Below are 21,033 nucleotides of genomic sequence, written 5' to 3'. Positions count from 1 at the left end.
TTATATCAAGAACCGTTTGCTTGCAATAAATCACATTTTGGTTAATTAGATTTGCATGGATCCAGAGACTTCTGCTTATCATGATGTCCACTGTGTTAGCAGTGTTGAACAGCTTAAAGCAGCCTGGAACATCCTGTGTTTTACTGTTGCTCTTTTGTTTAAGATAACAGGTATACAGTACTTCACAACACAGGTGATGGCTGTATATTTAGATGGCAGACAACATATGGTAAATTGTTAGGTTAACTTTAGGAGATCATAGATCTTGGATATGCAGTACAAGTGTATATGTTAACAATCCTTTGCTGTACTATCCAGAATTTAAAGTTTGTTTATGTTGCACACACTAGAATTTCCATACAAACTGTTAAGCTCCCAGTCAATTCATCATTTCCTTCAGAGAAATGTGTTTGTGAATGTGCTTGCTTTCCTGAGTCAATATGTGCATAACATGTGAAAAAAAGGTATTTCATTGTAACTGGTGTGGATGATTTTTGATGTATGGATGTATATGTCAAACATTTGAAATGTTTGTGTTCATAAATCAAGTAAGCACAACACAAAAGCTGAAGAGACGCTTGAAGATATTGTCAACAATCACAGTTTATGAGTCAGTCACAGATACTACTAACAGTAAAAGCAGGCTATTTACACATGCAGTACATTATGAAAGCAGTCAGTCATTCAAAAGAGAAGCTAAAAAATGTGTATCACTGTAAAGAAATGTTTTATATCAACAAGAGGATAAAGGTGGTCTTAGGAATGCTGAACCTGCTGTATGGTGTGGAAGAATTTCATTACAGTGACTTTGTTTAGCAGCCTGGAAACTAAAAAAACCTCCCTGTCTGTTTTGTGTTTTTTGTGTGTATTTAAAAATGCTGTTGCAGTTTACCATTCCCAAAAAAAGTGGTAACAGTTGGAATTCTGCCTTTGATTGTTTTCAGCTGATATTTGCACATTAAGAATAGCTTGGCAGCATTATTTCATTCCTCAGTAAAACCAAAGAACATGCTTTCTATCTAATGGTTTTGTAGCTTGCTAATGCTATAACAACCGGTCTTTGGTTTCTATGATGAATGCTAAGAATGATAACAAGCCATTTTTTGCAAATATGGCATAATTTCTGTATCAAAGTGTGACAGTTGTCGACGGGGAAAAATACAGCCAACGGGTAAATAAAAAAATATTGGATCTCCAATCTCCACTTTATACAGTACCTGTCAAAAGTCCGGACACACCTTCCCATTCATTCAAGTGTGTTTAAACCTTTGACTGGTACTGTAGGTGTTAACAAGCTTTAGGCAAATAGGGAGGCTACGAAAGCATTTTCTCAATCACATAGAAAATAAAAAACAATCAAGCAATTAGTGTCAATCCTTTTTACAAGAGTACAAAATCTGGTCTCCTTTCAACTGCCTGGCTTCATTGGTTTCATTGCACCACAATTGTAGATTGAAATAATAGAGAATTCTGTGCTTCTCCGTCAGGGATCAACAGCATATATTTGACATTACTTTGATTCTATAATAATTGTTACTGCTAGACTGAAGTTAGGGCAGCTAACTAATCCCAGTCAGTGCCCTGCTGGCCAGTCCCAAACACAGCATACATAGGCTCCTCTTGACACCAGCAAAGGCCAGTGATCCCAAACTTTTCACATTACAGGCATTGTCATTATTGTTATCGTAGTCATCAGCGTTGTAGTCATCATTGTCCCGAGAGGTGTAGGTTGAGGTGAATCTATCTGGTGGATTCATGGTGAATTTGTTTCAGTGTGTGGATAGTCTCTGAGGCAGCGGATGGGCTTGTGAGTTATGTGTCTGGGTGGGTGATGGGTAGAACAGGAGGTCAGGGGTGTTATGATTCACATCTCAGTGTCAGCCACCGGGGTCTGGGTGGCAGGGTGTCCGTTAGTGGTGGGGGCGGCATTGGTCCCATTTTCTGGTGGAGACTCTCCATTAACAGTGGGCTTGTCAATGGGTTCCTGGGGCAGGGGGGCCACAGACACCAAAGTGTTGGCCTGGTTCTCCTCATCCACCTGGAAAGACTCGGCCTAAGGAAAGCACAGAGCCGACATTGGATTAGTTTAGGTTTAAGATACAGATTTAACATCAACATGTTTCATTTTACTGTTCAAATATAACATGCAAACGCAAGTGTCTGATTGAAAATGTATTTGTTTTTGTGGGTGTAGTTCAAAAACAAACAAATGCGTTCCTCGTTAATGAGGTTTATGGGTTTCAGCTGTGTGAGCTCAGGTGGGTGTTGGGAATTGTTTTAGTGTTGGGAGGTTAACAGTATGCAAGAAAGCTGCTTTTTTTTAACTTTAATTCTATCTGAAAATATTAACTCTTTCAAAGGATGCAATCTGAAATAACTTAGTTCAGGTTTGTTGAGGTTCTTTATCGGCAAGACCTTTATGGATAATATATGATGCCTGTGACAGAAACGTATTCAATAAATGAGGCACCAAACGAAGGCAATTCAACAAGCTGCTCCATCCAAACCATTACATGGGTGTGTCCCCATATGTTAACTCTTTAAAAAATGATGTCATGAGCATTTGAGAAAAAAGAAACTAAAACCATGTGTAGCCCCCTAGCAAAGGGCTGAAGTAAAAAGGACTTATTGCTGCTTTGAGTTAAGGAGTTAAGGGACATGTGAATCTAGCATGTCCTCCCTTGAGTGAGGAATTGACCAGAGGATAACCATATGTTTGACCTGAAATCCATATGTACTTTTTAAAAATAAACAGTCACTGTGTACAATTTCCTCAGTGAATTGGATCCTGTGGGGCCACATTATCTTAGGTAAGGTCAGCAAAGGTGCTTGCTTTAATGCCAGCCCATATTTTACTCACTAACTAATAAGCATTGAAAGGCCAATACGGGGAAGAAAGAGGATGTTGGTCAAGGCAACATATCTTTTAAGGTAGCCATGGTCTCTGTCAGTTCAGTACACTTTGTCTAATAGCTCACCTTATGAGTGCATTCGAATTTAACTTAAACAAGATGATGATGTCCGTGAGCTTAAAAAAGCTTTCCTGATCGCATGTTGTGCTCCTTGTGATTTATAGAATATCTTGTGATTTAATGTGAATTTCCTTGTAGTCCTTATATATATAATAGCAACTACAGAATTTTGGCTCATGTGGCATTGGATAACACTGAAACACCTCTAATCTACTCACCAGTCTGACTCCTTTGGAGTTCTTGCGGTGGGTCTTGAGGTAATACCCAGCTACCAGCAGCGCAGCCAGCAATAGACCTGTCAGCAGCAGGGAAACCAGCACCAACTTTGAATTCTTCCCCCAACGAGGAACTGCCTCCTCAATGTCAGTCTGATAACAAAAATGAGAACAGAAAAACATGAGTCAAGACGAAATTATTGGGCTTATGGCAAACCAAACAATGAATCAAACACTGTGTACAGACTGAAACTGACACATACAAAAACATGAGATGCGATGCAGATGTATGGTGTATATTGTGGATAATTGTTTTACTGGCAAAGAGATTCATCATAAAGTTCCTGTTGTTCTTGTCTTTCATGACTCAACTCCACCCAAAGCCTCTGTTTATGGGGGTGTACCCACAGAAATTACAGTACATCCTCTGGTTTCAGGCAGTGTCAGAACAAAAATATGCCAGTTAGTAGACTTTAGATAGTGTTATGAAGAGTGACTAAATCACTATTGCTAATATGGTCGTTCAGTATATGATGTAGGGAGGGAAATGTAGTGTATGTCAAATGCAGAGACAGAAGGGTGTGGCAGGAACAACCATAACCCCAAATTGTTCCCTAGGTGCAAGAAAAAATGTTTTGCAACTGACAAGTAGATTGATTGTTGGCTTTTTGTTTGTCACAAAAACTGTCATCCTGGCAGCGTGAAGCTTTTGGGAAGGTCTTACTCAAGGAGTATTTTTCCCATCTAGTTTGATTGTGAATCAACCAAGAATTTTACAGTAGCTGAGTGTAGTGGGTATAACTTATAGGCCCTTCATGGTGCATGGTATGATTTACCGTGTTGGCTGGACATGTGATATTGACTACCGGCTTGGTCCATGCCCATAGAAAATAATATTACATTTGGAGTAGAAATCCAGTCAGAAACCTAATCATAGCTCCGCTGTTCCCAACAGCACATATTTTTGAATGTGATATATGATTTTCTACACACAGGTTCAGTGGTTCTGTACCTTATCTTTGATGTTGTCGTTGTTGAACTTGTTGGCCATGCCTGCAACATCACCTGCAAATACAAAAACAAAAGTTGGTTTGTGTTTTTTCTTGTTACAGAAGGATTTTATTCACATAGGAGTAAAGGTAGAGATGCTACTTAACTCAAGCTACTTAACAGAAAAAACACACTAGAGTTAGATATAATCTATTCTGTCAGTAAAATTAAATAGGAGATTTTATAGTTTGGAGCAATGAAGCTAATATTAATACAGGCTTGAGAACTGAAAAATGCTACTACAAAACAGCCTCATAATGGCTGCTGATCAGAGGTTAAAACACAGTATCATCTGAAGACATAATACACATAACAATGCCTATCTTTTGTCATCATATAAATTACAACAAGAATGTTACTGACCTTCAACATACGGTCCAGATACAAGGATTTGGTCTGAGTTGTCCTCCTGGTAGATTTGTAGTTTACAGTCTTCACCACACAGCTCCTGCAGAACACTTTGAATCTTCATTTTTGTGTCTTGCTGCAAGGAGAACAAAATGAAAGATACTTAGTATTGAAACATTTATTTTTAAACATGTGAATGGTTTAATTGATCCAATTACAGATTTCACATTTCACAATATTGCATTCATCACTAATCGCAAATCTTTTTGTGCCCTACAAAATCACAACACCCAACCTTGAATCTTCCACTCCTGCTCTAATCCCTTCACCCTCCTGTTTCCTCATCTTGCTTTGTCTCTAATCCAATAAGGGCTATCACAACCTGGTGCAGCGCTTTCCCCTGATGTAATCTGATCCAAACAACATCAGAATTTTCCACACTGCAGAACCCCTCGATCCCAGTTTATGAGTGGACAGCTGGCTCTGTTACAAAACCGCATAGCTGTGGGCAGGACATAGTGACCTCTATCCAGAGATTTTTGTCTTTAGAAGGGATCTTTTGGTTTTTCTTTATATGACATTTGGTCTCATATCTACAGTAGCAGTCAAAAGTAATGACAAAGTGTGTCCAAACTTTAACTGCTACTGTATATATACATATATTACATATACATACATACATAAATGATTTGCATACTGTATATGGAGACACTAGATAAGCCCCTCCATTACCCAGACTGATGTGAGATATCTCCAACACTTGTTTTATTTACAACTCTATCATCTTTTTATACAGTATCTCAGATCAGGAATTCCAAATGTAATTACTCAACTAATCCACTCCTTAAACAACACAAGCATCAACGCTTTCAGACTGTCCTTAGTGCTTCAGTCCTCCTCAGTGTTATATTTATAATGTGCTTAAGACAGATTAAAATGTTTGTAAGTATACAAGATGATGTTGCACCAAATTAGATTCAGTTTAAACCTGGATTTAATGATGGTACAATTAAAGTAACAAGTGCAGTGCAACAGGATTCATTTTAGATCTCAATTTAATCTTCTCTAAACCTCTTTTCACATCAGTTTCATTGCCCAAACTTTTAATAAACTTCAGACTGACATTTGCAGTGATTAAATTTGCAAAAATAGATACATTTTTATATATTTTGGGATGGGTGGTGTTCTCTAGTAAAGAAATTAGTGGAAAACATATTAAGGTAATTCTTTAGTTTACTGTTGATGTCTTACTACACAGCATGTATGTTTTTGCAACATACAGCCAGCTGTTTATGCACTGTTTGAATAAAAAATGATGCATTTACTGCTTAGGCAATATGAGAGCTAATGTTTAGCTGAAATGAAATCCTGTGGGATCGGACCACCACATAGAAGCTGTAATTCCTGTAAACCTCAAAGCTGTTATCCTGAGACACAGAAGAACTTGTGTTTCTAAACACAAACAAACCCACACGCACCCACACTACTGCCCTAGGCTTCTATACATTACACATTATACAGCAGGAGTGAGCCCACCCATTGTGCTCCCCTGCTCTCTGCCCTCACAGCTCAATCCATGCCCTGGTTCACATGCAACAGAAATCTCTTGGACTTTCCTCTGAATGTAAGAAGTAGATGTTAAGAAGGATGGGTTCAGTCTTTCTCTGGCTTCACTGATTTATGGGCATCAGGGATGTAACAGTCTCTGCTTCTTAAATAAGGAAGAATTTCCTGTGGAGCTTATGTTTAGCAAGCCGATGGCCAGCTGGGAACGGCATCAAATCCACGATAGAGACTATTTTCCTTTCTAGAGCAGTTTGTTGGTTTGTGAGTGTGTGTATTAAGTGTATGTGTGTGAGAAAAGGAAGGTGTTTGTCCATGAATATTTTGCACTCCTGTAGGATTGTGTGGCCTCTGTAGGATTCTTCCCTGCCCTCTTTGCTGTATCGTCAATATCACTGAAATTGTGTTTTTTTCTGTTTTACCTCACATATCACAACATATCACACATAAGCAGATGCAGAAGAAAGACAGAATGGAGTGTTTTCTGAACTTACACAGTTGGAGGAGGCCTTGAGTTTCAGATTGACAGCGTTTTTATCCTGGACCGCCTCTTTGCTAACACAGACGACATCATCCTGTGGCACCGGCTGCAGAGAGAAACCAAACTGAGTTATCCTGTGACCTCTGCTTTTTACTGTTCATGACTTCCGTATGACATCAATTTTTGAACGTTGATTTTATTTGGTTTTATTCTGTTTAAACAATGTGAGAAGAAATACAAATGTGCAGCCACAGCATAGCATACATACTTTATATGATAACAACTGAGTTTGACCATCACATAAAAACTAACAAATCAAAGTGTCCCACTGGTTATGGGATTGAGATCAATTATTCATAAACCATGCATTTTTATTCATTTTTGCTGTAAGCACCACACTTGTAAACAAGTGTAAATATATGTGGGGCATGGAGAGACAGTTCTCAGTAGTATGAAAATACATCCTTATTTTCTTATGCCAAAAATACTACCACTCTTCCTTCTCTGCTTTGAGAAGAATCATTTACAAATAGTGTCTTGTCTCAGTGTCATTACAAACATTTGAAATTGTTATGCACAAAAATTTGTCTCAACATGCCAAAGTAACACCAGTAATGAATGATACTAGGGCTGCAACTAATGATTATTTTCATTATTGATTAATCTGGTAATCATTTTCTTAATCAATCAATTAATTTTGTATTCATTACTTTCTTAATTAATCAATTAGTTGTTTGGTTTATGAAATGCCAGAATATGATCAAAAATGTCTATTACTGATTCCCAAAGCCCAAGGTGAAATCCTCCACCCTCTTGTTTTGTCCCAACCATCAGTCCACACCCAAAGATATTCAGTTTATTATCATAGAAGACTAAATAAAATAGAAAATATTCACTTCTGAGACGCTGGAATTGGAGACTTTGGACATTTTCTCAACGATGGCTCGATTATCAAAATAGTAAATTATTATACCTGTGGATATAATAATTAATTTTCTGTGGACTACTACTAATTACTAATATTTAGTCATTATTCTGAACTCTATATTTGAAGTTACTGACTTACAAAGGATGGTAGTCATCCCTTTTATTTGTAGCATTTACCAATAAATATCAGATACCATGTTTTTCTCAGTGTAGCTCTACTGATACAGCCACAATGCCTACATTATGACAGACTGAGTGATCTGAAGGTACTCCTTTATCTTACCTGTGGTATGATGTTGGGGCCACCGTCGCCTCTCGAAGGCAGGGGAGCATGGGTCTCTGGTTCCGCGATTTTGGGTTTGACAGTATGTACCTCAACTGTGAACTCTGTTCCCTTGTCAGCCGCCTCTTCTGTTGCTGGAGGGTTGCCCTCTGCCTCTGCCTCTGCTGTCTCCTCTGTTGTCATTGCTGCTGTAGTCTGCTCGGTAGTTTCCTCAGATGTCATAGTAGGGAAAACGAGGATTTGGCCTTGTGGATCCTCTGACTCTGAAAAATCTATTCCATTTAAATGGTAAATTAGTTAGATATTTAAACAGTACATAAAAACTTTATGATGTTAACAACAGAAGAAGGTTGTTTATTTGCGTTCTACATTTATGTAATTTGACGTTTGGTTTGGTTTAGGCACACATCAATAGGCTATCTATTCAGGGGAATGGTCTGAGATTACAATATAGATAATTCTGGAAAGTGATGTTGACATTTCAGGTACAGTAATCTGATGACAAACAATTTCACACCCTAGTTATAGGCTACTTTTAATGTTTTTGAATATTATTCTCAACCACATGTTAATGGGATTAAATCTATCAGGTTTATGCAATACAGTAGTACTGCATATCAAGGACATGTACAATTCTTTCTTTATCGTCCTCTGTTTGATCAAGTGACTGTTGCCCCGGCCTGTTTATGTTTCCCCTTCTACAGTATAAGTTAACCTTTCAAATGTTGATCTGTTTCACAGCAGACATTTTGACTTGTCATAGTAGGAAAAGAAAATGTGTTACTAATAACATGAATGATGGTTCCTCTCAAGACATGACAGCGTGACGGTGAGCCTGCATATTTATTATACCAGGACCCTGAAACCAAAGTGGCGGAATACAATTCAGCCATCATTAATTTTATATTCTTATTTACACCTGATCTTGTCCTACTTTGATGTACCAAAATGTCTTCTGTGAAAAAAATTTTATGATGTGGTTAATGGCATGTCTGTTATTGGTAGGCACACATGGTTGGACTGGGCTGTATTTTCAGATGAATGGTCTGAGGTTATAATATGTAAACTCTGATAATGAAGTTAATTCTGTCACTGCGAGTACATTTTAATGCAAGCAAGCACACACACGCAGAGTGACTGTCCTCTTACCAGGAGCTATAGTTGTCTTTGGAATCATGTCTCCTCGTACGTATGCGTCTGCTTCCAGAGGTGGCGCTGTCTCCTCGACAACTTCCTCTTCCTGTGCCATGACTCCTGCTGTAAAATCAATAAGGCTTAATGTCGTTTTGTTTGAAAATTTTCTCATTGACATAGATGCAATGACATATAATTAAATCAATGAAAAACCCAACCACAGACTGGCATACTTACAATGATTATATTGTATTGTTCAAATGATCCTCCCATCTAAATCCCACAAATATATTACAAAGCTTAGTGATAGGCTGCAGTTGTCTATTAAACACGGTCCACTTGAAAGTTTTTTCTGTTGTGTAACTCTTATCTGCTTTGTCAATTTGTCGATGTGCTTTGCTGTAAAACATTATGACAACTCTCACATCATAACCTTAAATCGATGAGTCTCAGTAATGAGGAACTGTCTTTAATTAATAACCCCCCGGTAGACCAGTTCCTCTGCACAGCCTGAGTAAATAAACCGTCCCTCAGTACAAGGCCTGGACTGGTACTGCCAGCAAAAAGCTCTCACCTCCTGATCACTCCCACTGGGACCAGTGCTATGAGCTTCTCATGGAAATCTGTCAGCTCATGGCAAATATGCAGACAGCTATACAATGGACTTGTGCCAAATAGTTTAAAAGTACAAAAGATGTGCTGTGCAGTTCCCACTAGATAGAATCATATGAACTGTCAATCGCACCAAAGAGTTCTGTTTAGTTTTTGAATGCTCTTCTATGATTGTCTATCTACAACTTGGATTTTTTTTTTTTTTACTGTACACTGAAGGTTCAGTTTATGCTTTTAAAGCTGCACAGGGCGGCTCTGTTCCTTACTGCCTCCAAATGGTGGTAAGACATACAGTACATTTATGGACATTTTCAAGCTCAGTATCCAGATGTCTTGTCTAGTGATGTGATGTTAGTAAACTTGCACAAAGCAAACTCACATTTACTAAAGGGGGCAATCTGTGATCACGTTATCACAGTGGAAATAAAGATTCAACAAAAAAGTCAAATGTTACTGTCATAGGAAAGGTCTTTTTAAGAATCTTGTCTAGTACGTGTCTTGCCCCTCAGAAGAATCATGTGGTATTGTCCTACAGCAACTCATTACAGTTCTGCAGGCATTATTTAATCAAGTTGTGAGGTAGTAGCTCATAGCTCAGATGGTTTACAGTTTTCACCAGTGTGCTATCTTTACACCAGTTATCATCGTAATGCAGAAACCCATGCAGTGTATAAGAGCTCTTCGGTGTGCTCACAGAGGGATTGCTTTGAGTCACTTATAGCCTCTGCAGTGATGGACGATGAGGTAATAGATCTTACTGCAGCAGATAACTGATGCTCACAGATTCATGGAACACATCATGAAGTAATTTACGTTGAAATACGATCTTTCTCACTCTGACGTTTTTCAGGAGATCCTGTGGTTACAGTGACTCACTTTAGGTTAAGCATAAATGGGATATACAAAGTACATTTCTTGATATATGAGTGTGAGTGAAATGATTTTCCATCTACTCTGTTAAACAATTTAATGCCCTCATTAAATGTGCTGCTGAAAGATGCCAGGTAATGATGCCATTGAAAACATCACTTTTTCCAAATTTTTGAATTATGTAATATGTCAATATACCGTTTCAGCAAGTCTATGGGGTAAGAGCTATTGATAAATTACAACACTAAAACAGAGCCTTGATAGGATATTTCTAGTCAGGTACCTTCAGCTGTAAATCATTTCACCTACAAAGTTTGATTCTCTGCTAATTTTTTAAATATGTTTCCTCATCTTGCAGTCACTGAGCTAAAGAGCCTGAGGTCTTTATTGCTGTGATTTGTTCAGGTCAAATTGCAAGGGTAGAATCCAGAAATCAAACCAGAATACCAAGCATGCATTCCTTTTACCCAGATCACTCACTTGAACAACACCAGCATTACCTCACTTTGAAAACATTCCCGTAGTCCCTTAACTCTGCAGATGTCATTACTTCTGGTTCTCTCACCCTGTCATTCCTCACTGACTGCTGAGCTAAATTTTACTTGTACATTTGTTCATATACACCTTTAATTTAAACGCAAGCTTTCTTTTCAGTTTGCACTTTTGTGACAGTAGTAAATGAGCTTCACATATGTTTTAAATTTGTTTGCATAGATAATATATTTTTGAGTAAGTAAGCATTTTGTGTATTTGCAGAACTTTTTGACTCTTGTGTTTAGAAATATAAGTGATATAACTAGTAATTATACGTTTTTTCTGGTGGTTCTAATCGTTAGTTAGGGTAGATAGTTTCCCCTTTCTACCTTTTTGCTGTTCACTGCTCTGACCTGCCAAGGGACTACAGATGTGAATTAGCTTGAATCTATAATCTGGTAAAGTACATCAAGTGGTGACATTTATGCTTGAGCTGTACACTGTCCATTTCAAAATAAATAAATAACTTGTCATCCCATTTAACAAAAGAAAAATGCAAAAAAAAAAGTGATGGGAGAAAAAAAGAGTGATACGTTCCAACTTCATTTTTTTTTTGTCTTGATTAAATCCTGTACGCTACTTAAACTATCAGTCATTTTGAGATTATCTGCCCCAGTTGAGATGAGCTGTGATAACCCAAAAAGATCTATCACTAAACTATTGACCACTCCATCTTGGCAAAACGATTAATCACTTATTGTTGGTGGAACATTTTTGTAAAATACTACACAAAAAGCTTTATTTTAATTATTTTTGGCTTAATTTATTGCCCCCTTTTTCTTCTTTTACCCTCTGCACATTGTCTCCTCATGGACTACTCACAGTATTTTTGGTCACTACTTGAGGTTTTCACACATGTGGCACATTATATATTCACACAGTGGTGGCACTGTGACACATGTCCACTGACTTCCTTTGATAAATCATTGTGACAGACAGTGCCACCAGTACAGCGTAAACACTGTGTGTTGTGTGCTAGCAGGTGGGGCAGTAATCTCCAAGGAGGTCTTCTGGCATGCTCAGTGTTAGCAACTGTCCATTGCAGCTGTCCATTATACAGTATCTAAATAGGGTAAATAAATCTTCTACACTTTTCCACTGATTCAAATAAATGAGAAAAAACATCAGAGTCACTGACCTGGCAGTTTTGCAGTTTCTGCATCTGTGTCAAACTTACAACAAAAGCTCTCTAGTAGACGTGCTCAAATTTTATTGGCAAGCCTGAATTTAGAGACTCATGTCACTATTCTTGGGGTATTTAGTTAACTATTAGGAGCAGCCTGGGTGTGTAAAAGCAACAGGTCAAGAACTCTCTAACCTTGAGAGTCTGTCCTTTATACCCCTGGTCTAGAGACTGTAGCCTACAGCTGCCATGCCTCCTCCATCTCTGGGTGGTCTTTCAGTTTATTTTACTGGACAAGGATGAGGTTCGAAATGGGTGAGATGGTTGGGCATAAATCAGGTTTTCTAATACAAATGTGACACACAGGAGTACCTGAGTGCATAGGCTGAGATGTGTTGTTTCAGCTCTGTGATCGCTTTCTGTCACTGGGTTGAGTTGTAGCAGACTGGAAGGTAAAACATCTAAAGATAGACACTGTGGCTGATGGGTATGTTTAATTTTGGGTTTGGGGCAGTCTCTGATGGGATATTGGGGAGATATTGTGATGAGTGACTGGAAATGAATTTCCACTTCCTTTAATTTAAACTGTACCACAATGGAAATTACATTATTTTAAAACAAATGTCCTGTTTATAAAATAGATGAGTTTGAATGATTTAGGAGGATTTTAAGTACATACTGTAAAAAGCAACTATGTTTTACTGGCCTTGTGCTAATGATGTCATGGCACCTCAAACGCTCTTGTAAAACATGGCTGCCACATTTTTATAAGGCAAAACATGCTTGTTTAGCTTCAGACACAGACACAAGGCCTGTTTTTCGGCAACAGTGCCAACAGAGCCAGTAAACCCTACCCAGCTTTCTGACCAGCCATAACTCACATAATACACACAAACAAACTTTCCTGACAAACTAGAACCCAAATGGAATGAAGACTCTGCATATAATTACCTCTTATGACAAACATTTACCCAGACAGCAAGATCTGAATGACCGCCTTTTATTGTTTTGTTCTGATTGTAAACCCAACGGCTTCAAGTCTGGCTATTATTCATTTCAGGCTGGTTACACAATAATGGATTGTTGTCTCTCGGCTCATTTGCTTTATTTATCTTGTGTGAAGACAAGAGGAACTGCGAGTAGCTTTCCTGTTCCTCTTGACATTGTATTGTAGCCTTGACCTGCACTTTTGTGCTGTAATTGATACAGTGATGTGTCTGGTGTTTGCTGCAGCCCTGCTCCTTACGTGAGATCAGCACACTTCCTGACAGCGTGACCTCTGAACCCATCACCACTTCACTGCCCTCTACCCTCCATTCACTCACTCAACAGGAGCCATGACTAAAGGTGATTATTCACTAATTTTACTGATCCATCCCACGGACATAAGTCAAGTCAAGTCAAGTTTATTTATAGGGCACATTTAAAAACAACCATAATTGACCAAAGTGCTGTGCAAATTACAGTGAAAGGCACAACAGTAGATTACTACTGTACATTAGAGATGGATGTTAAAAACCCCAGAGCATCATATTGTCTCTGTTATACACAAATAACCACACACAGCATGTTCCTTAATTCCTTCTTTTTGTGTAATGTTAGAAAGTAGAAAAGATATCAGTCATCAGTTTGTGCAATGATAGCAAGACACAGTCTTGCTATCATTGCACAAACATGACAAGCCTAACACCAGTGTTCTTAATCTGTCCTGACTCCATATGTTATTTAGCATAGGCCTTGACTTCATTGCTCTCTTGAAGATTTTCCCACCAGATTGCTCTGAGTGACGGCTGTGGTCTGGATATGCTCCACCCCGCACCCCCCATCTCTTGGGACCCCAGATGGAGGAATGTGGCAGGCTTTGGAAGAAGACAAGCCTGCAGCTCCACGCCCTCCTTTCCCCGAACCCTCCCTGTCTACTCGCCCTCTCCCAGTCACGCACAGCTAATCCCAGCCATCTACCGAGGTGAGGTGCACACACCTCCCACACTATATACTGTAATGTAAAGCAACATGCCAAGAGCCCATATCATAACAGCTACATTCTCTCTCATAGCCCCAGGGAGCTTCGCTTGCCTGGTTTTCACATGGCTAACATGCAAATGTCCCCATGAAGGCACTTTGCATAATTTTGCATTTATGCGTCTTGTTCTTCTTATAATGACTACAAGGCTGAAAACTCTACCAGCTGAGTAGTTCACTGACCAGAATTGCTCCTCTGAACATAAAGGCTTTCATGTAACTAGTTACGTTCTTGTAGTTTTGTGCAACTTTGCATGCAACTCCTAAATGTAGCAAATGCATTCATACATCTTCTTTTACTTTACATCTCTTTGACTGTGCACCCTGTATTGTATGTTGTTGTATGTGAAACATGAACCAGCTGTTGGATGTTTAAAATGGGTGGACGTTCCTTTTGGTTGTGGCCTCCCTGGCTTCCCGAGAAGCTACATGGTCATGAGGGACAAACTCCAAAAATATGGCCTTATACCCCTGGGGCCCTTTCCTCTCCCTTGTTCTGTTGAGGAAAACCTTGTGGTGTGTAATGGGGCGCAGTGAGGTGATAATGGTCTGCACACGTCAGTGGACCACCGTGTCAAAATCCCAAAGATCGAGATTCTACTAACACCCTCCCTGCCACATGCAGCATGTGATAGTTACCATATGACACAGACTTTTCATAGGTAACAAAGACACTAATTTGTCTTGGAATACCTCAGATTAAGTTTGCAGCTTTGGCCAGTGGCAAAACCAATTTCTCTGCTGGATTTGAGGCTGAATGTTGATCTTTTAGCTGTCCTGACCGAGTGTTTGAGAATCTATTTAGCCAAGACATGCCATGTACAGTGTGGATTTAGCTTGGGCCAAGGGCAGCTTGGACAGTCCAGCATGACTCCCTTAAGGCCCCTTCTCAGGGACTTGCATGTTGGTCAATCACCGACGGGTCAACCACCACCAATACCAGTACGTTTTAAGAGTAGTATTCAAGTAGAATTTTGAAAAGGTAATTTCAGTGTAGGTGTTCTGTAACTGTAAACATGTTTTTATGCCTTCTACATTATTATGCATTCTAAATTATTTCAGTATGTGTGAAACAGTGCCTCATTGTGCTGTCATTAAATGGAAATTTCCTTCATCTGCCGACTCTGGCCCCATCCACAATTACACAGTACTTCTGTAGAGGTTCTCTTACATCACTCTGGCATCAATTGAATAGAAATTTAATCAGAGTACACCTCCTTCACCCCACCCCTCCTTCACTTACCTCATCGTGGATTTTCAAAGGTAGAAACGTGGAGTGAAGTCACTCTTAAATACCTTTTCATGGTAAGTTCATCAATCTGATCTACTCTTCTTAATTATGCGATGAGTTTAGATGTATACAATATGTTTACACAGACATTTTACAGAGGGGCCATATACACTAGTGGGAAAAATGAAGCTCCAGCAGTTAAAATCTTCAGTGAAATTATATCATTTTTGATAGAATGTATATTGTAATGTTATTTTTTATAATCTTGTTCAGCCCTATAAGAACTTCCTTTGTGCTTTTCTTGATAGTAATCTGTAATAATTAACACGTAATTCATTCAGAATGTTGTTTTCTTATCGCAGAGTGTTTTTATGATTTAATATCCTGCTACTCCTAAGGAATCTGAATTTGAGAGTTAATAGCGTGCCAAAGAATGTGACATTGGAGCCCTGTCCCTTAGGGTTAAACATGCTCTGCAACTCTACACTCTTTGAAACAACAGACTGCTGACCCCACTATCTTGACCCCCACCGCTGCGCCCCCACCCCTGTCGTTCCTGTCACAGCGATTAATAGCAGAACCCAGCCCATTCTCCTCTCTTGGCAGAAAAGCAACCGGATCTCATGGTTTCAATCAGGCCCGTGGAAGTTGCGCTTACTTCACCCAGTGCTGCCCGGCTACAGCGTTCACCCAACCCGACCCTGAGGCCACTGCAGCTCCTTATCAAAAGCATGATGCCCGTTTCTGGGGACCACAATCAGGAAACATGACATCTGCTTTCAATTGGGGGCATTATATCACCCCTCCTCCCCCCCAACACACAGACGCTCACAATTGCCCACTACAGTTTCACTGCTGTGTGCTTTACCTTGAATGAGCCTGTCTGGTTTGAGTGTATGCAGGTAGACTGTTATGGGATCTTGTTGCAGAGCGAGTCAGATCTGGGCGTCAACAGCTCAGAGGCTCAACATTGATTTTGTGCAGAAAGAATTGGAGACATACTATATCGTTCAAAAATCTGAGTAATGACTTGCACTCACATCCACGGGTGGTATTGAAAAACAACTGTAATAGGCTATTAAGATGCTGAACTAGAGCGCACTTAGTCGATGTGCAAAGATTTGTTCTCTGCTTCTGAAACATCAATTGCTTCCATTCAGAGTGTTTTTTTTTTTCTTTACAGTGCTTGTTGCTTTCAGATACTCAGACACTGGCCTCTCTTTCCCTTCTATGGATCTAATTTATCAGGACAGAAAACCAGCACCTTCTGGTTGTTTCATAAAGCAGCATTTTTAGCCGTACTATGTCAGCACTTACTATATGTGAATAAGGTAAATACTAAATAGAATCTGCAAATACAGAGGCTGGAAAATGTTCAAAGACACGTCGTTAAGAGTTGAGTGTAAAAGCAGCCTTTCTCTTAAAAGGAGAAGATAAAAAAACACTATCCCATGTGAATGAAATCATGTGTGAGTGAGTATGTGTATGCACCCAAACGTCTACATGCCACCACTGGCTCACTTGACACTGGGATTTGACTTGGCTCACTCTACTTTCTTTATGAGAGGAATGAGCTCTGTTGTTATTATTGTCTCAGTGATTCTTTAGTGCATCTGTTACTTCAATGGGTACTAGACAAACAATGATTTACATAATTACATGCTCTGGGGTTGGCAGTGAGGTTGGGCAGGGTTTGTTGCTTAATTAGAGAGTCTCCTAAAACCACTTCACAGCGTAGACAGAGCTTAAACTGTATTACGAAAGTTGTTTATAAGAACAGTTTTAAAACCGAAAGCATCCGAGCAAGAGACATTCCAGTTCTGTCACTGACAACAAAGTAAAACTGAGCTTCTTTCATTTCCCGTACGTTGCTTTGTCTCACGCCTCTCACTGCTTTTCCAAAAGAAGTCTGCTAAACATTCTCTGCAGGGGTTTCCCCCGAGTGTTTCTGATCATCTCCTGTTTAGCCTCTGCCACCACGACCCCCCTCCATGTTGTCAGGGTAACTGTTACGCTCACTACCATCTGTGAATCCGCTCTGACCTCATCACACTAAAGTTGTACAGTAAACCCATCTTTACTCCACTTACGTAACACTGCCCTGCTCCCATCTCCCATGTTGACAAGACAGTTCAGCAAGAGGGATTTTTTTTTCTGACTCGGGAGACAGATGTTTTACCCTGTGGTTGAAATATAGTTCAACTTAAGTGGTCATCTTTTTCCTTTTCTTTGTTTTCCCATCTGTATGATATCTGATATCTGCTCCATGACGATTCATCTTTTTTTTGATGGAAATTTGGCTCAACTGCGTGTCACATGTTTTGAGTTGCTTTGTGTTAGCAACTTGTGATTTTCAGACAAGATAAACATTGGAGTGCACTCCAGAGAGACACTTATTCCCAAAAGAAAACTAAACTCTTTGCTGCCTCTGATTCAGTGTCTATAGGTTGAAGTGATGTCAAGGCAGTTTTATTTTTCAAAGCAGATGCAGCTGCCTCTCACTGCTGATGATCTCATTCCCATAAGCTATATCCCATAAATAAAACAGGAGGTTTGAATTAAGTAATCCAGTGCGTGGTCCGTTTCCAGCCACAACAGAGAGCACTGTAGATAGAAGTAAAGCTGTAGTACATTCTCAGCTCCATTTTTGAGGTCTTGGACTTGACCTGTGTTTATTTTGATTTGAACTTGGCTTATCCATTTAAAGCATTTCACAAATATATTGTTTATGAGTTAAAACTAGAGTCAGTTGTAATCATACGTCCACTCTGAGCCACATCTTAATGTTGAAGCAAATCCTTGAGCAGTATTTTTATTTATGGAGAAACATAAACAGTGTTTGTTGCCTTATTTGGTTCTTGATTTCCGGTCATATCATATTAAAAAAAAGTTCATCATGGTCATAATGCCATCAGTGAATGAGTGATTAAACCCAAACAACAGAATGTATTGTGCAAAATTTGGTGATGTTATTAAACAAATACCTACATTTGAATCAACCAACCCCTGCTGATTGATTAAGAATGAGCTAATATGTTTATACAGGCAATAAATGAATGTTATTGCGTTTGATGAAACAATTATTATATTATTCTTTCAATGGAGCTCAGCCATGTGAGCTACATGTTGTTTTTACACTTTGTTTAACATCATCAGTCATCCCCGATGCCTCACTAAAGCTCCACCATTACTACTCCACACCCTCCTCTCACACATGCTTTAACGGGCTTCACATTACAACCAGCTAAATATAAATACATACATTTCTCTAAGTCTTTGAAGATCAATATGAATCAGGTCAATGAAATAGCAAGCATAGCTCCACAGGATGTTTCACAAAAAGGTTTCAATTTAACTAGTAAATATATATATATATATATATATATATAAAATTAGAAGCAAATGCAGAAAGCTCTATTTTGTCGGCATATTGTAAAGTTCAGAAAAGAGATCTCAACTTCAAACCATCATTCAAGACTTCCTTACATCTCAACATAATTTAAAACCCATCTCACTAAAATGATCCCTTTGTTTGCCAAGGTATACCCCAAAGTAAAAAAAAATTTTCTGTCGGCATCTTGGTAAAAAAAAAAAAAAAAAAAAAACTTTTTAAGAACATCTCAAGTTGCACATGTTCTAGCTTTGTTTTTACAATTGAGATAATATATTAGCATTCCAGAGAACAGAAAGGTTGTAGGGTTAAAACCAGGATTCAACTCAAAGACCATTCAAACAAACACTACTCCACCCCAACCCCACCCCTCCTCACTCTCCCGCTCTCCCTGTAGATGGTCATACAATCGCTGAGAAGTTGCGCCTGTGTGCAATAAGCATTTTTACTACTTACCATTTAAGAGTGAGCTGATGAGAAGCAACGCAAAAACCAACGTTTTGCAGGGCCCGTTTGTTCTCCGTGCAGATGATGCTGCCATTCTTGTCCTGAGCTTGCACACGTCTGATGGGTGTGAGTGAAAAAGGAGGGAAAAGAAAAAGAGAAAAGGTAAAGCTGGTTCAGCCTGAGCAGTTTAGGGTTTCCTCTTACCCAGAGCGGTACAGGGTGGATAAAGCACCACTTGTGTTCTGTCAGTTTTTATATAGCCCCCCCCCTCCTCCTTAACTGAGGCCCAGCCCTACACCCCGTCTTCCACTGGTTACTTTAACCCTTCCTCTGTGCCCCCACCCCTCCAGAAGACGCAAGGCAGATGGAGGGAAGGAGGAGAATGGGGTCTTGTTGGGATGTTGTGTATTTCCAAAAAAAAAAAAACTGTGCAGCATTCTTCAAATACCTCTCAATGTTTACACTTATATATAGACATTAAATGTGCAGTTTTAGTGCTTAAATCCACTGTAACTGGGCTGTAGCGTGTGTGTGGTTCGTGTTACAGCAGTGCAGAAAATGTTTTGGTGATCAATACTCATTACTCAATCCTTTGCTCACACTGGGTTACAATGTCTGCTTGAACTGTGAACCCTGTCTGGACGGGAGCAGTAATTCACCACACAATGGAAGGTGATTGCTGACAATAGGCTGTGACACTCTGGTCCTTAATAGGCTTATGGAGATAGACCATGGAGCAGAATATTATGCTCGAAACAAAGGTGCGATCCAGTGTTATGCTAATGATATTAATCCATTTCAGTGGCCTGAAGCTGCCACCACTCAGCCAGGCCATCAATCAACAACAGAAGTGAAGACACCACAGGATCCGCTTAAACCTTTCACACTTCCACGGAGTTCTGAAAGTACACCCCCCCACCCACACACACACCCACACACACAACTTGAGGATCTTTACATTTGTTAGCTCCTTTGCTAGCAGTTCTCATGCTCTCTCACACATCTGGAACCACTGGTGAAGGTATGCTAAATTACTTGTTAAAAAAAAAAATCTCCACCCTCCTAGGCAAAGAAAATTGTAACAACAACAGCGAGTCAAGAGAAGTAAACTGGACCACAGCTTAATCTTACATGCTTGAGAAAGAGTTGTGTAATTTGATACCAGTCCCATTGCCTGTCATCCCCCTGTCCCTGTTTTGGCCCCATTCCCCTCCCCCCCCACCCCCCACCCCATCACCCCATTTCCTCCCCCTACCCCCTCTTCCTCACCAGACCCCTATCAAACATTCAGCTCAAACAGCGGGGCGTTGAGGTGGGCAATTGGCCCCTCACTGTGACTCAAGATGAGCTTTGCCAAAGACCCCATGAGAAAAAGCAGTGGTGTGCCCATTACAGCAGCCGCAGCTGGACAGCAGCAGTCGTGTCACCCCAGTAAAACATTCATTAGACTGTTAGCTAGTTCAAGTATTTCTGCTACTTGAGTCCTCGTGAATCACAGCTTCCTGTCAGATGGCACTATTAAGGCACAGAATAGACCTTTTACCCTTAACAAAGGGCAGCAAGACAAATCCTGGCAGTGTTGTTTTCTTTTTCCTTTTATATACATTTTTTCATAAACCTTTCTTTCATTCATCCTTTCAAAGAGCTTAATGCTTTCGTTTTTAGCCTAGTTTTGTGTGATGTAAGTATAGGGAATTATAGGGGGCATTTATTTAATTTATATATTTATTCTCGCCTTTTGTGTCCTTGAATTCTGATGGTAATAATAAATCTTTGTGTGCAAGTACAGTCAGAACTCCTTTACTCTCCGTCACTGGACACCTTACTTCC

The 21,033-nt window shown here is 39.5% G+C and overlaps 1 protein-coding gene and 1 long non-coding RNA gene across 4 annotated transcripts in view; one reads left to right on the top strand and one right to left on the bottom strand.

Annotated features, from left to right (window-relative positions):
• LOC137181141 (uncharacterized) overlaps positions 1-21,033 on the top strand; it is a 113,060-nt gene that overhangs the window by 4,310 nt on the left and 87,717 nt on the right. For all 3 annotated transcript variants that reach the window (XR_010928121.1, XR_010928123.1, XR_010928122.1), the window contains exons 3-4: positions 13,346-13,459; positions 13,873-14,078. This is a non-coding gene — a long non-coding RNA (uncharacterized lncRNA). The remainder of the gene's footprint in view (positions 1-13,345; positions 13,460-13,872; positions 14,079-21,033) is intronic.
• Positions 586-19,446, bottom strand: si:ch211-286o17.1 (hematopoietic progenitor cell antigen CD34). The gene is made up of 8 exons (XM_067586564.1): positions 19,213-19,446; positions 8,989-9,096; positions 7,840-8,111; positions 6,643-6,735; positions 4,601-4,721; positions 4,200-4,252; positions 3,191-3,340; positions 586-2,053 (listed from the first exon to the last, which is right to left on the bottom strand). The coding sequence occupies exons 1-8, from the start codon at positions 19,295-19,297 to the stop codon at positions 1,865-1,867; spliced, it is 1,071 nt and encodes a 356-aa protein (XP_067442665.1). The 5' UTR covers positions 19,298-19,446; the 3' UTR covers positions 586-1,864.

This window comes from Thunnus thynnus, chromosome 4 (assembly GCF_963924715.1).
Source record: "Thunnus thynnus chromosome 4, fThuThy2.1, whole genome shotgun sequence".
NCBI classification, from domain to species: Eukaryota; Metazoa; Chordata; class Actinopteri; order Scombriformes; family Scombridae; genus Thunnus; species Thunnus thynnus.
The sequence above is the reverse complement of the archived record's forward strand: the minus strand, read 5'-3'. Positions and strand labels throughout refer to the sequence as shown.

Coding starts and splice junctions, on each gene's coding strand:
- si:ch211-286o17.1 (XM_067586564.1), bottom strand. CDS start 19,297: ATGGCAGCATCATCTGCACGGAGAACAAACGGGCCCTGCAAAACGTTG. Junction 8,112..8,988: donor AAAGACAACTATAGCTCCTG/GTAAGAGGACAG, acceptor TAAATGGAATAG/ATTTTTCAGAGTCAGAGGAT. Junction 3,341..4,199: donor ACGACAACATCAAAGATAAG/GTACAGAACCAC, acceptor TTTTGTTATCAG/ACTGACATTGAGGAGGCAGT.